The 13443-nt window shown below is 44.4% G+C and overlaps 1 protein-coding gene across 1 annotated transcript in view; it reads left to right on the forward strand.

Annotated features, from left to right (window-relative positions):
- PolQ (DNA polymerase theta) overlaps positions 1-13443 on the forward strand; it is a 206752-nt gene that overhangs the window by 124013 nt on the left and 69296 nt on the right. Inside the window, exon 17 of the mRNA XM_075700430.1 lies at positions 3858-4100. Within this exon, the coding sequence (XP_075556545.1) occupies positions 3858-4100 (243 nt within the window). The remainder of the gene's footprint in view (positions 1-3857; positions 4101-13443) is intronic.

A 13443-nucleotide genomic window follows, 5' to 3' on the forward strand; every position in this document is an offset into this window, starting at 1 on the left:
TGCTGCTATAAACCCACACTATAGGACAAAATTCGTGCTGCCATGAAGTCACACTTAAAGGGACCCTGAAACGATTTTGATGACATTGTACAATTGTTCTGAGTTGTTATGGTAGGCCCATCTCATCATTAAGCGACCCTTGTAAGTGACAAATTTAAACATTGCACTCCGCGTAAAGCGTGTAATTTATTATAAAGTAATAAAAATGTGCATTGCTATTGATCGCAGTGGTGCTGCTCCCCCGAGTTTTCAGCCGCCCCATCCCGATTGATGCATTTGGCCCAACTGACGTTAGTTGGGTGCGCTATCGCATTGGCTAACCAGGCCACATCATCAATGAATTTTCCAGCTTTATGGTGAACAAATGTTGTTCATTATAGCTGGACTGTTGCTTAATGTTTCAATAATAGGTAACAGAAAGAAAATACACTATGACAGTCTGTCACATCACTCACACTTACGGCACATAGCTAGTGTCGTCTGCTCATGTTACAACATTCCTCATGTTGACGCAAGCTGTGCAGTCAGTGTTGGTTTTAAGCTTTCTTTTTGCAAGCACCATGGATCGTCCTTGTTATGTTGTGGGCTTCAAATCTAGCGATCATCAATATGTCCAGCTGCAACGTTGTGTCCCTGTGCAAGGCAACATGCAAGAAGAGTGGCTGCAGCTCATCGGGCTGTTGGTATCCAGTTGGCACCAACATGTATGCGTTTGTGGCCGACACTTCATGCCAAAGGATTACTACCACAATAGCGTTTAGCGTGTCTGGCATTTGGGTAAACGCAAGTGCTAGTGGACTTGGCATTTTACCAGATTTGCGGAGGCGCAAACGGGAATGGCCTGCACGGTACAGTCACCTGGTGGCACAGAGCTCAACCAAACACAGAGCTGTTATGGCAGTAACTATGTGTATTCTACTTTGCTGCTAGTGTAAATTTTTGGCATTAGTGTGATCGTGAAAACGTTCTCTTTTTAAGAGTTTAAAATGCTACACTTAGTTACAGCAATATTAGCTCTGTGTTTGGCTGGTTAAGCTCTGTGCCGCCATGTGGCTGGACCGCGCAGGCCAATCAGGCCACTCACGTTTACAGTAAATACACTCCTTGATAGCGATAGCAGTATGGAGGGGATTTAGTTTGTCTCCAGCCATCCGTCAAAACACCCAGCTCGCCTGTGTTTACCGGAATACCAGACACGCTCGGCGCTGCGACAGAACGCTTCCAACACACGCTGCTTGGATAGCTGGGGATCGATGACCAGGCGGCTAGCGGAGAGGTTGGAGAGGCTTTGCGTGCTGGCTCCAAGACAAGTGGAAGTAGATGTCACGACGTCACATCATGATGCAGAGCCAGTGAAGACTGAGCTTAACCTCAATCACTCGGCTAACGAGTTGAGGAGAAAAAGCATGTCTAGGGAAGAGGGTAACTTGTAGTCATCCAAAGCTCGCTTAATATGAGATGCTTCACTTATATGTGGCGTGAATGTTTTACTGTAGCTGAACCCTGCGAGTCTACAAAATTTGTCAGAACCGTTTCAGGGACCTTTTTAAAGGCAAAACTCGCGCTTAAGGCGGGGGATGACTTCGAGGCTAAGAATTCTAGGGAAAAAACTTCCCCTTATATTAAAATGAATATAGTAAGTTTTCATTCATGCACGAATGGCAGTGAAAGTTCTGCCCATGTTTGAAATATATATGTGACGACTTCTTTGCTGTTTGCCACATTTAACTTTAGCAAAGTAACTCTAGAAAATTTGTCAATTTGTAATAATTTTGCCTTCCAAGAAAACTTATGCCAGTAGAGTTTGCCAAATGTGGTGGCAGTGCTGCCACTTCTTCATGACATCATGCTTCAATGTGTCTCATTAGAAGGACATTATATTTCAAGTTCTCGTTGCACATGGCTTTGTAGTTTCCTTAAAGGGATAGTGAATAAAAAATTTGTCGCCGAGATTTTTGTCTTCAGTGATAGCTGTCGCACCGAGAGCGACCAAAACAACACTCTTTCTGAGGAGAAGTGAGCGAAAAGTAATCATTTTAGTGAATATTTCTCAAATCATAGCACCTACCAGCCTCCTCCGAAAGCTCCGGCAAAACCGGATATCATGTCACGCTTACCCACCTCGAGGCCCATTGCGAGCGATCGTCCACACTGAGTGCGCGAAGGGGCGAGTTGACGTTTGCAGCAACGCGCTTTCTTTATTCGACCGTCCTATTCGGACCGCTTCCTCGTGTGAGCTGTTCGAAAACCTCGTCTTTCATCTCGTGGATTCGTGGTTTGATGTGTGGAGCAGCCGTGTCAACACCGCAGAATGCCGAGGGTCTGCTGTGCGCATGTGAAAACGGCAGGCAGCGGTAGTCTTTTTCTCGCGTACCTCTCATGAATGCTTCTCCCGTGAACCGCTGGCTTGTTCACGCTGTAGTTTTGCGCACAGGTGCCGTTTGACCGTAATTTGTCGTTTGTACGACGTTCTGAGCCAGATTTTTGGCCAATTCTGCCAGAATGAATCGAAATCTGCATTGTCTGAAGCGACGGCTGACGAAAAAAAAATTCGCCGACATGAGACTGGTGGCGCCATCTCGTTTGCACCAAGGGAAGGAGTGCTCGGCTGCGATGAAACAACGGGACGCTGAAACCGCTGCGCATGTAGTCGTTCACTCCGAATAACAAGACTCTCCCTGCTTACAGAGGCGCATTTCAGTCACTGCACATGCCTGGCTTCAATCGTCACCCGTTGCTTCATCGCATCTATTCTCAATAACACCTACTTGTGCACATCAAGCACCTGCCGCGCGAGAGTCGGCAGCTGACTGTTGTGCTCATGCCGCTGGCCACACGTGCGCCGCTGGCGTAGGTATAGGGAGGTCTACACGCGCCAATATCTTCAACAATTTCTACGTTTTTTTTTGTACAGTGTGTACTCACGGCACCTGTATTGTGCATTGGTAGCTTTCATGTTTTACGCGCTAGCAGCTACCCATAACATATACAACCAAGCGGGCGGAGCAAGCCGCTTTGCGCAGAACGCAGAGTAATTTCCTTACGCTGCCTGACATTGCATAGCCTGAAGCATAAGCGTCCTTGTCTGTTGAAACCAAACATGGCAAAGCGTTTACGTGAGTGAATCACGCTGGGCGCACCACCATGGATGCAACACTGTCAATGAGGCATGCGCCTCTCGTCTCGCTGACTCATTCGTGACAGGTGCGAGCTTGCGATCCGAGCCGCAGGAACCGCATTTATATCTGGTTTCCACTTATGATGCCGCCTCTGATCTCTCGAGGCGAACGCGTGTACGTGAAATGCACAGTGTAAACACCACTTTGCTGGTCCAGACTCCCTCGGCATTGCGGAGGGGGACTGCTGCGGCGGGTCGTCGTCAATTTCGTTTGACGACGACGGATCGTAGGCATACGCCTTTATCGTTCGTGGTCGTTCAGTTGGCCGCTCATCTCCAAGTCAGAGTCATAATCTCCGCTCATGCTATCACTCTCACTAGAACTTTGCATTTTGCACTGCGCAGCGTGAGGAAAACAAAACTGCGCAGCCAGTCAGCTCGCTCTGCAGCTGCTGAGGGTAGGTGTGACGTCAGATCTGCCGGCTTCTTGTTGGGAGCGCTTTGCGAGTGACGCGGTGGCCGCTCATAGAGCATCAAAAATAAAGCCATCCGCTCAAAAGTAACCGAATAATGACTGTATACTATAGCAACCGTGTCTTAGGAATGCAATTGTGGGGCTTTCTCTATATTTTTCGATTTTTATTCTGTATCCCTTTAAGTAAGGAGGAAGAAGCAGCTAACGGTCATTGCCGAAATTTCGTTCATGGCTGTATTTGCTGAAAGGACCTTTGCTATGCAGATGGGGTGGCACCCGCACAGATAGACCAGCTGTCGCATCTCCTGGCAGCTGCCAAGCGAGTGGTTGTGCCAGATGTCTTGGAGACCCTGCGTTTTCTGGCCAGGCCCTGCGGCCTTGACCCGTCTAAACTCTGCTGGGAGGAGCCCCGACTGGCCAACTGGCTCCTGGACCCCAACCAGGGCGAGGCTACATTTGCCAGCATGGTGGACCAGTGGGCACCTCACCTTCAACCACTGTTGGAAGGTGAGAAAGGCCACTACCAGGAGCTGCAACAAATCGCTACAGTAAACACTCGTTAATTCGGATCTCGCAGGACCGGGAAAAATTTCCGAATTATCCAAGTGCCGAATAAACGAATGAACGGGAAAAACAACATTAAAATCAAGTTGGAGAAGCACACCTTTATTTACTGACGTATATTGCAATACTAGTCGTCTGCTTTTTTGCGCAGATTCCAGCTGACATCGCAATTTTTCTTAGCTCTTCCAAGTGGCCAACTGCCTGCAAACTGTCGGAAGTGCTCAGGCACATGTCCTCCAATATCGAAAGCGCCTCCATGACTTCTTGTGAGGTGCGATGAGGTCACGGCTGCGCCTCCTCGCATGACTGTTCATCTGAATCATGGTCTTCCCGGGCGCCCATGACATCATTAATAATTTCTTCATCGGTCAGGAGACTAGTCGTGGCGACACAGTCGTCAATTGCGACGTAGTCCTGAAGGGTCACATCTGTGGGAAGGACAGCATCGAAGGTTGGGCAGCCATCATTGGTGGACTCGGCTGACACCTCATCGGCTACTGCCGCATGCTTGAGCCTCATAAAACCACTGTGCCGGAAACAGTTGGCGATGACTTGCGAAGGCGTATTTTTCCACATGTGGGCGATGATGTGCACTGCGCTGAGTAAGTCCACTTCATACGACTTTCCAACTTCTGAGCATAAGATCATTAGCTGTAGAAAGTGCTTTCGGTACTTAGACTTCACGTAGTGAATGATACCTTGGTCCATCAGCTGAAGGGCACATGTAGTGTTGGGCGGTAAAAAAACTACCTTGGCGCTCTTCAGTTCGACTGTACAGTTATATGCACTGCAGTTGTCAACAACCATAATTATCTTGCGGTCCTTAGACGTGAAGTGCTGGTCTAACTGCTGCAGCCAGCTTCGGAAAATGTCAGAGGTCATCCAAGCCTTCCTGTTCACTCTGTACTCGACAGGAAGGCTTTTGATGTTTTTAAAACAATGTGGCTTATGTGCCTTCCCGATGACAACAAGTGGCAAGCGCTCCGTGCCAGTCATATTGGCGGCAAGAAGCACAGTTATCCTTTGCTTGCACTTCTTGCCACCAATGCACGGGTCCCCTTTGAAAGTCACCGTCTTGTCGGGCATAGCTTCGAAGAATAGAGCAGTTTTGTCTGCATTGAACATGTCACTTGGTTCATATGCGGCGATGTGCTCAAGCAGCTTCACATTTTTCCACTGGGTGGTCACGCTTTTGTCAACGCTGGCCTTTTCGCCGCACACACTTCTGAAGACAAGTTCGTGTCTCTCCCAAAACCTCGCGGACCACCCTTCTGAAGCTCTGAACGATTCAATGTTCATCATTGCAGCGTACTTCTCACCTTGTGCCATGATGAGAGGTCTGCTCAAAGGCAGATGCGTGTTGCGACAGTCAGTAACCCACTGGAGCAAAGCTTCTTCGAGCTGGGGATGAGCTGCGGTTCGCAACCGCTTTCTTGATGCATGAAACTTCTCGCTTTCAAAGGCTCGAAGAATTTGTTGTTAATTTTTCATGTACATTCCCAACATGCTCCGCTTCACGTTGTACTTGGTCATAACGTGCTGTTGCGATTCATCCTTCCTCAAAGCCTGGAAAATTTCCACCTTAGTCGCCAAGTTCTTGGCTTCGTACTTCTGCCGCTTTGCCGGCGTTGCCATCACTGTAGTGCATGATTGCGGTGGCATGCAAAACATGGTCACAACGAAAAAAGAAAACTATGCAAGAAGAGATGATGCCGACTCGACAACACAAGGAGAAAATGGCATCAATGTTGCAGTGGAGCAAAGAGAAACACAGATGTTCCATGATGCTGCGTTCACCGCCACTAATTGATGACGATGGCGATGCCTCTCAGGTTTTGGCTTCACTCTAGTGGTGCCAGCGCTGCTTTACCACACTTTCGTGTAGCGGCAGCCATCAGCATTTCTCAAAATTAAGCAGTGCGGGGCCCAATTCTGACGAATTAATGAAGGTTTGGTCCCACTGACTAACATGCGCTTTGGCCGGGACCAATAGAGTCATCCGAATTATCCGAATTTCCTAATTAACAGGTGTCTAATTAATGAGCTTTTACTGTATTGCCGATGGGCTAGGGGTGAAGAACCCCTTTTGCACTACGAAACAGGGACCCGAGTTCTGTGATTGATCACTTGTGTCCTTTGCTGGCCCCGTACCTATCAGTGTTCCAGTCGCACAGCTTCATTTTTTTGCTGCCTATAAATAACTTTTCTTTATTTCTTGGCTGCAGTGAAACCTCGTTAAACCGTAGTTTACCGGAGCTCGGAAAAAGTATGTACTAAGCGGTAGTACTGCTTCACCAATATAGCATGAGATCACCCAGTTACCTGTCAAAAACGGAACTCAGAGATAGTGCGATGAAAGGGGTTTAAAAAACATGCAGTATTTATTCACTTCGCATGACAAACTTGGTGCTGGCTCTTAATCATAGACAATGACGATGGCAGGATCCCAAATGCCTTCACAATGTTGACTTAACCCTGCCTGAAGTCCAGCCTATAAAGAACATGCCATTTTTCATCTAGAGGCAGGCACTTTTGTTTAGCGCTCACGATTAACCAGCATGCATATACCTCTTCTTTGTGGTTGTAGGGCTAAAGCTGTAGCTGTGGTTATGGCTCCTGTTGGCCACAAGCTTATCTAGGTAGCCAATCCAAGAAACCCTGGCCGATCCACTTCAAAGCTGAAATAGGGCCCATTGTGCGATTATGAATCGCGGTTCTTAATGTAAAAATATGCTACAAAGGTGCAGGTTGTACTTGGAAGTGATCACTATGACTGAGGAGACAGGATGATGCCGTGGAATATGTATGTAGAACTGAAATGCACACTGCACTGAATTTTTTAAACTGAAGGGTGTTTGCATCGTGGTCAATGGCACTTCGGTGATGGGTTTAAAAAAACTTGTACAACTGAATAGGTCATTTAAATGATGTTTGTTCAATAGGTATTTAACTGTATTCAATATTTGCACACCTCTACAAATATGTTATTCTCATTCATTTACACTTGTTAGTATTCAGTTTCATTTGTCCAGTGTCACACCAACGAGCAATATTAATGTGATCAGATTGAAGTATGCATGCGTCGGATAGATGAGTTATTTTCCTGTAAAGTACCTAGTCATCGACAAATAATGTTATATTTGAGTGAACTGAAGCAGGAAGATCTTTGATGAACCTAATCTCCTCCATTTCTTATGAAAACAATAAAGAAAGAAATATGCAAACTAGAACAAGAAGATACCCGAGCACGGAACCCTGGTGTCACTTCATAATAATGGGAATCATGTTCATTAGCGACCAAATATTGTGTGCACTTGTGTAAAAATCACTCTATTAATTTAATAAGATTGACATCAATATTAAGCATGTTTAGTTTGAGGAGCAGTAGACTATGCGACACAGTGTCAAAGTCTAAATATATGCAATCTACATCTGTTAAGCAGTCTAAAGCTGATAACAAATAATTAGTAAACGCTAGCAATTGTGTTTCACAGGAATGGTATTTACGAAAACCATGCTGAAAGAAAGAAAAGGACCAGTGAGCCTGTAGAAAGCTAACCAACTGGCCATAAATTATGTGCTCTAAGCATTTTCAAGGTATTGATGTTACAGACATGGGCCTGTAATGTAGGGGCAAAAAGATGTCACCAGACTTGTGCACCAGAATCACCTTGCCTACTTTCCAGTCATTTGGTAATGTCCAAATCTGTAATTACGGCACGAAAAACAGAGGAGAATATAATAGAAGAAAATATTTCAGTGCTTCGAAGAAATTTACAGTTGGTACCATTAACACCAGCAGACGACACTTTTACATGATGGATAAGATTTTGTCTTCCGACCTAGTCAACAGTGGTAGGTTCCATTTCAGGAAAATCTTGAGGATTAAATGTGGGATGGCATTATTGTTGAATGTCAAAAAAGAAATTGCTGTTTAAAACAACACACACTAACGATTTGGCACAACACAGCCACTATCATATTTGAGCTGTATATTGTCCGCTTTGCGCATGCTTACTACACTCCAAAGCTTGCAAGGATTAGTAGAAAACAAATTTGGTAAAGTCGTGTGATCAAACTTGGGTTTGGCATCTCGAATGGTGCATTTGTTCTACGATGTAATAGCAAGATAAGCAAACCACCTGCGTGGATCCAAGGTGGCCTTACAACTGCGAAAGATGCATTTGCTTCTGTTTAAAAGCCGCTTTGATGATACGCTGAACCACGGCGATTTCTTTGCGTTGGGTATTCTACCAAGGGGCATATATTTATTTGTAAACTCTGATACTACCATCTGAATTAATAACCAGTTTTCTTCGACAGTTCTTTCCCAGCACTTTGGAAAATACGCATCTGAAATGGTTTGTATCTCAATGTTAGTGGTATTGAAATTTGTTATACTATACTTGGGAATAAATTTATATTGTTTGGAGGGACGGGATGAACACGAAGGCATAGTAAATTGTATGACTGAGTTGCCACTGCCAGTCGTCTATGTATGTGCTGTAAGTGACGATTGATACCATGGAATACCAACTAGCCCGTACCCAAACCTTGCCACTTAAACCTGGTAAAACCGCTAAAAACAAGATAGGATGCGGAGACATGGTTATTACTAGACCGGGTATATTTGCTGATGACAATGCAACTTGAGTATGCTTTTTAACCATTTGGGTCAGATTAAATGTAGCACACAGATTGAAAAAGGCAGAACACTACTATGAAAAGCTGGTAGCGGTTGTGTCAAAACAACTGAACCACGAAATTTCAGGAAAATTAAGGTCGCCCAGAAGGAACAGGGGTGAATTTGGAAATGTGACAATAGTTTTGCTTAAGCATTTATGCAAGTCATTGCAAAAAGTAGAACTTGGTGGTCATTAACAAACACAGAACACCACATCTTTGTGATTGAGGTGAATACACGTATAGATAAATTCAATAGGTGATTGCATTGGAATTTCATAAGAATGCAAGTTGTGAGATACTGCTATTAAAATACCGGCACCAGAACGATCACAACAGTCAAGTCTATAAACTCTATAATCATTTGCGCAGGTAAAGGGTTCACAGCTGTCGACCTTGGCAGATAACCATGTCTCGGTCAAGGCAACGACACCAGCACAGCATCTGTCAATCAATGAGCAAGGGGCGTCACATTTTTTCAGCATACTTCTTATATTTGTGAAAAGAAAGGAAAAGCCATGAGTACGTTTCATCTCAGCAGCCGTAGATTCCTAGCTAGAGCTATAAGATTGCACTGAAATAGTAGAAGTACCAGGTCCATTAGCTACAGCTGACATGTTCTATGTGTTCTGCGAGTTGATTTCACAAACCTTGTCTATAAGCGTACAGTACACACAAGATCGTTTGTTTGTGTAGAGCTTGTCTTTTACATTAAATTTCTGACCACTTTTCTTCCTGAAATCAATTAGCTTGGTGCACGAAAGCCTAGTTCTTTTACAGAAGTCCTCCTGCACAGTAATTCCAGTTCACTTGAGTTTAGACTCCTGAGAAAAAACTGAATCTTTAAGCTTAAAAGAAGAAAATTGCACGATGAGCAGACAGTTTTTGTTTGCAAGATATGTGCCTAAACAGTGTGCGTGTGCGATAGCTTCTATCTATGGGAAGCTGCAGCAAAAGCCTTTCCTGAATAACTTTACGCAGATTTTCCTTTGATCTCACCCACATTTCACTCGGAATGTCAGCAATACCGTAAAAAAATCAAGTTATTTCTGCGTGACCGATCACTATAGTTGGTTAAATGTAACTGGATGGCGGCACTTTCGCTTTTGGTGATGTCTGAAGTATCGCATTGTATGTCAGCATTGTCACAAAGTTCTTCTATAGCACTAACTTTATTTTCTACAGTAGCTAATCTATCACCGAGATCGGTTACGCAAACTTCTAGAATTTTCTTGTTAGCTTTGACCTCGTTAAGTGAGGCCATTATTTCCCTACAAGTAGATTTCATAATGTTAGTGAGAGTAGCTGTTGCAGCTAATGCGTTGCCATTGTCGCTAGGATCCAATCTCGGAGGTCAGGGATTAAGTTCGATACCACCGGAACAAATAAGCAACTTTGCTACAGAAAAGCAGTCAGCAACGATCATGAGCAATGTTTGTGGGGATTTGCGATATTGGTCAAATATGATATTAGATGAGATATTGGTCAAAGTTAATTTTTTTTTCTCTGTATCTCTGAAAAGCAGAGTTTTCAACTTTTCTCAGTTGCCACGAAAGTCTTTAGAATTTGAGGCAAATATTTTTGCCGTAGGCGGCACTAAAAATTCACAAGAAGCACTCAAGTTTCGGCTGATTGTCAAATTGGCGCTACTTCGAAAATCTTTTTTAAAAAGAGGCCATGCTTGGTTTCCTTTAAAATTTCCCACATTAAGTCTATTAACTTGAGCTAACGTAATCTGGAAAAACGTAATGCATCATTTCTTTTGTTTCCGAATTCCAAGGCGAGAAATGTGGCCGAATAAATGGTACCGCTGCAACGACATTTAGGCTCACTGTGCTCCCATGGTTGCAGATTCCTTTCTTTTGCAGCACGAAAATACTCCAGCATAGTTCAGAAAGTGAGAATTGACATAATAGAGAATTTGGGGTGAGAACACTAGGTGCGTTCTTGTACAGGAATCGCAACATCTGTGCATAGGCGCTGCGACAGAACGGTGGTGTGCCTTCACATGGTTTGGAGCACTTGCTCTTGATATTGGGCCTTTAAGAGCATGTCCTGCAAGCAGTTCATTAGAAACAGAATGCAGCGGATGGGAGAACAGTGTTTCTAGCTGTGCACAAGGTAGTCACTTGAGCAATGAGGGGGAGTGCACAGCTGAACTTGCAGTGAGCCAACACCACATTGTGGTGCGCATTGCGAATAAAAACTACGGGAAGGAATAGCCGACGCACTGTTGTCGACGCAATCGAATTTTTTAACCTCTCTGTGCTGTCTCCCCGTGAGATTATGGGTATGGCACGAGGAGTGCACGCTAGCACACTAGGTGAGCTCGGGGCTAAGTGATAAAAGAAGCGAAGCAATTCTTACAGAAAGGTATAGAGTTGTGGTTCACTTTCATTTGGGGGGAAAATGTACTTTTGTTCTGCCCAGAGAAGTATCACTAGAAAAAAAAATGTTCAATACGATTCAACCTCTTGTTGAAGTATATTAAAGACAATGTCTTCTTGAGCCAATTGGGGGTGAGAATGGGACGCAGTCACTGTGCATGGCACTCCATTGCATGCCCCCTCACGTGAGGAGAAAAGGAGCGTCGAAGTGCTTAAATTTTTTTTTTACTGCAATATCTTTGGGATTGGCCCACATCTTTAGACTGCATTAATTTCAATATAGACCTACATTTTTTAGGTGGCACGTACCAACGAGAATGGCCCACATTTTTTTAGAGCACAGTACCTTTAGGATGTGCCCACATATTTAGACTAATATTTCTGGGATTGGCCTGCGAAAAAGGCTAGCAACCCATGTACCCTGTACGGAAAAGTGAGGGGAACTTGCTAAAAAGGACTTGTTTTGAAAATGCAAATGTCAGTACATGTCTGAAGTGACAACTTCTAGAGAAGCATGTACAGTGGAATCTCGATAAACAGAAATCACTGCCTCTTAAACGGAACACCATCCTCATGGTTGATTGGTTTTGTATTCATGCAATTGTATTCAGCTTTGTCTTTCAGTAAATGGAACTGCTGATAAACGGGACCAATTTTCCTGGCCCCTTGATGTTCCGTTTAGAGAGAGTCCGTTGTAGTTGTGACCTCCCGAGTGATGGCATTAACCATGATCTGACCATGCATTATGGTATAGGAAGAATTCTTGAGTGGCCGGAGGCGCTGCTCCTATGTGCGCACTTGTCTCGTCTTTCAGTAACAGCACAGGAAACCATCTTATCAACACGTTTGTCCTATAATGTAAGTAAAACAAAATATCCCGTTGTGAAATGGTTGCTTTCTGCCTCTGAGCACTTGAAAAAGGTGTGCACTGGAACTGCAGGTGTTAACACCACGCGGCACAATTCAACCTCCGAGGTGGTGCTGGAGTGGAAACCCTAAACACAAATGTGTCGAATGTGACCTTGATTTACCTCCAAAGAGACGTCTTGTCTCTTAACGCAGCAGACAAGAGACAAAGCCGGCAATATCATGACTAATACGGATGAGATAGTTCAAGTGGCTGAGGATTTCTATAGAGATTTATACAGTACCAGTGGCACCCTCGACGATAATGGAAGAGAAAATAGTCTAGAGGAATTCGAAATCCCACAGGTAACGCCGGAAGAAGTAAAGAAAGCCTTGGGAGATATGCAAAGGGGGAAGGCAGCTGGGGAGGATCAGGTAACAGCAGATTTGTTGAAGGATGGTGGACAGATTGCTCTAGAGAAACTGGCCAACCTGTATACGCAATGCCTCATGACCTCGAGCGTACCGGAATCTTGGAAGAACGCTAACATAATCCTAATCCATAAGAAAGGGGACGCCAAAGACTTGAAAAATTATAGACCGATTAGCTTACTGTCCATTGCCTACAAACTATTTACTAAGGTAATCGCAAATAGAATCAGGAACACCTTAGACTTCTGTCAAGCAAAGGACCAGGCAGGATTCCGTAAAGGCTACTCAACAATAGATCATATTCACACTATCAATCAGGTGACAGAGAAATGTGCGGAATATAACCAACCCTTATATATAGCTTTCATTGATTATGAGAAAGCGTTTGATTCTGTCGAAACCTCAGCAGTCATAGAGGCATTATGGAATCAGGGTGTAGACGAGCCGTATTTAAAAATACTGAAAGATATCTATAGCGGCTCCACAGCCACCGTAGTCCTCCATAAAGCAAGCAACAAAATCCCAATAAAGAAAGGCGTCAGGCAGGGAGATACGATATCTCCAATGCTATTCACAGCGTGTTTACAGGAGGTATTCAGAGACCTGGATTGGGAAGAATTGGGGATAAAAGTTAATGGAGAATACCTTAGTAACTTGCGATTCGCTGATGATATTGCCTTGCTTAGTAACTCAGGGGACCAATTGCAATGCATGCTCACTGACCTGGAGAGGCAAAGCAGAAGAGTGGGTCTAAAAATTAATCTGCAGAAAACTAAAGTAATGCTTAACAGTCTCGGAAGAGAACAGCAATTTACAATAGGCAGCGAGGCACTAGAAGTTGTAAGGGAATACATCTACTTAGGGCAGGTAGTGACGGTGGATCCGGATCATGAGACGGAAATAATCAGAAGAATAAGAATGGGCTGGGGTGCGTTTGG

This window comes from Dermacentor variabilis, chromosome 7 (assembly GCF_050947875.1).
Source record: "Dermacentor variabilis isolate Ectoservices chromosome 7, ASM5094787v1, whole genome shotgun sequence".
Classification (NCBI taxonomy): Eukaryota; Metazoa; Arthropoda; class Arachnida; order Ixodida; family Ixodidae; genus Dermacentor; species Dermacentor variabilis.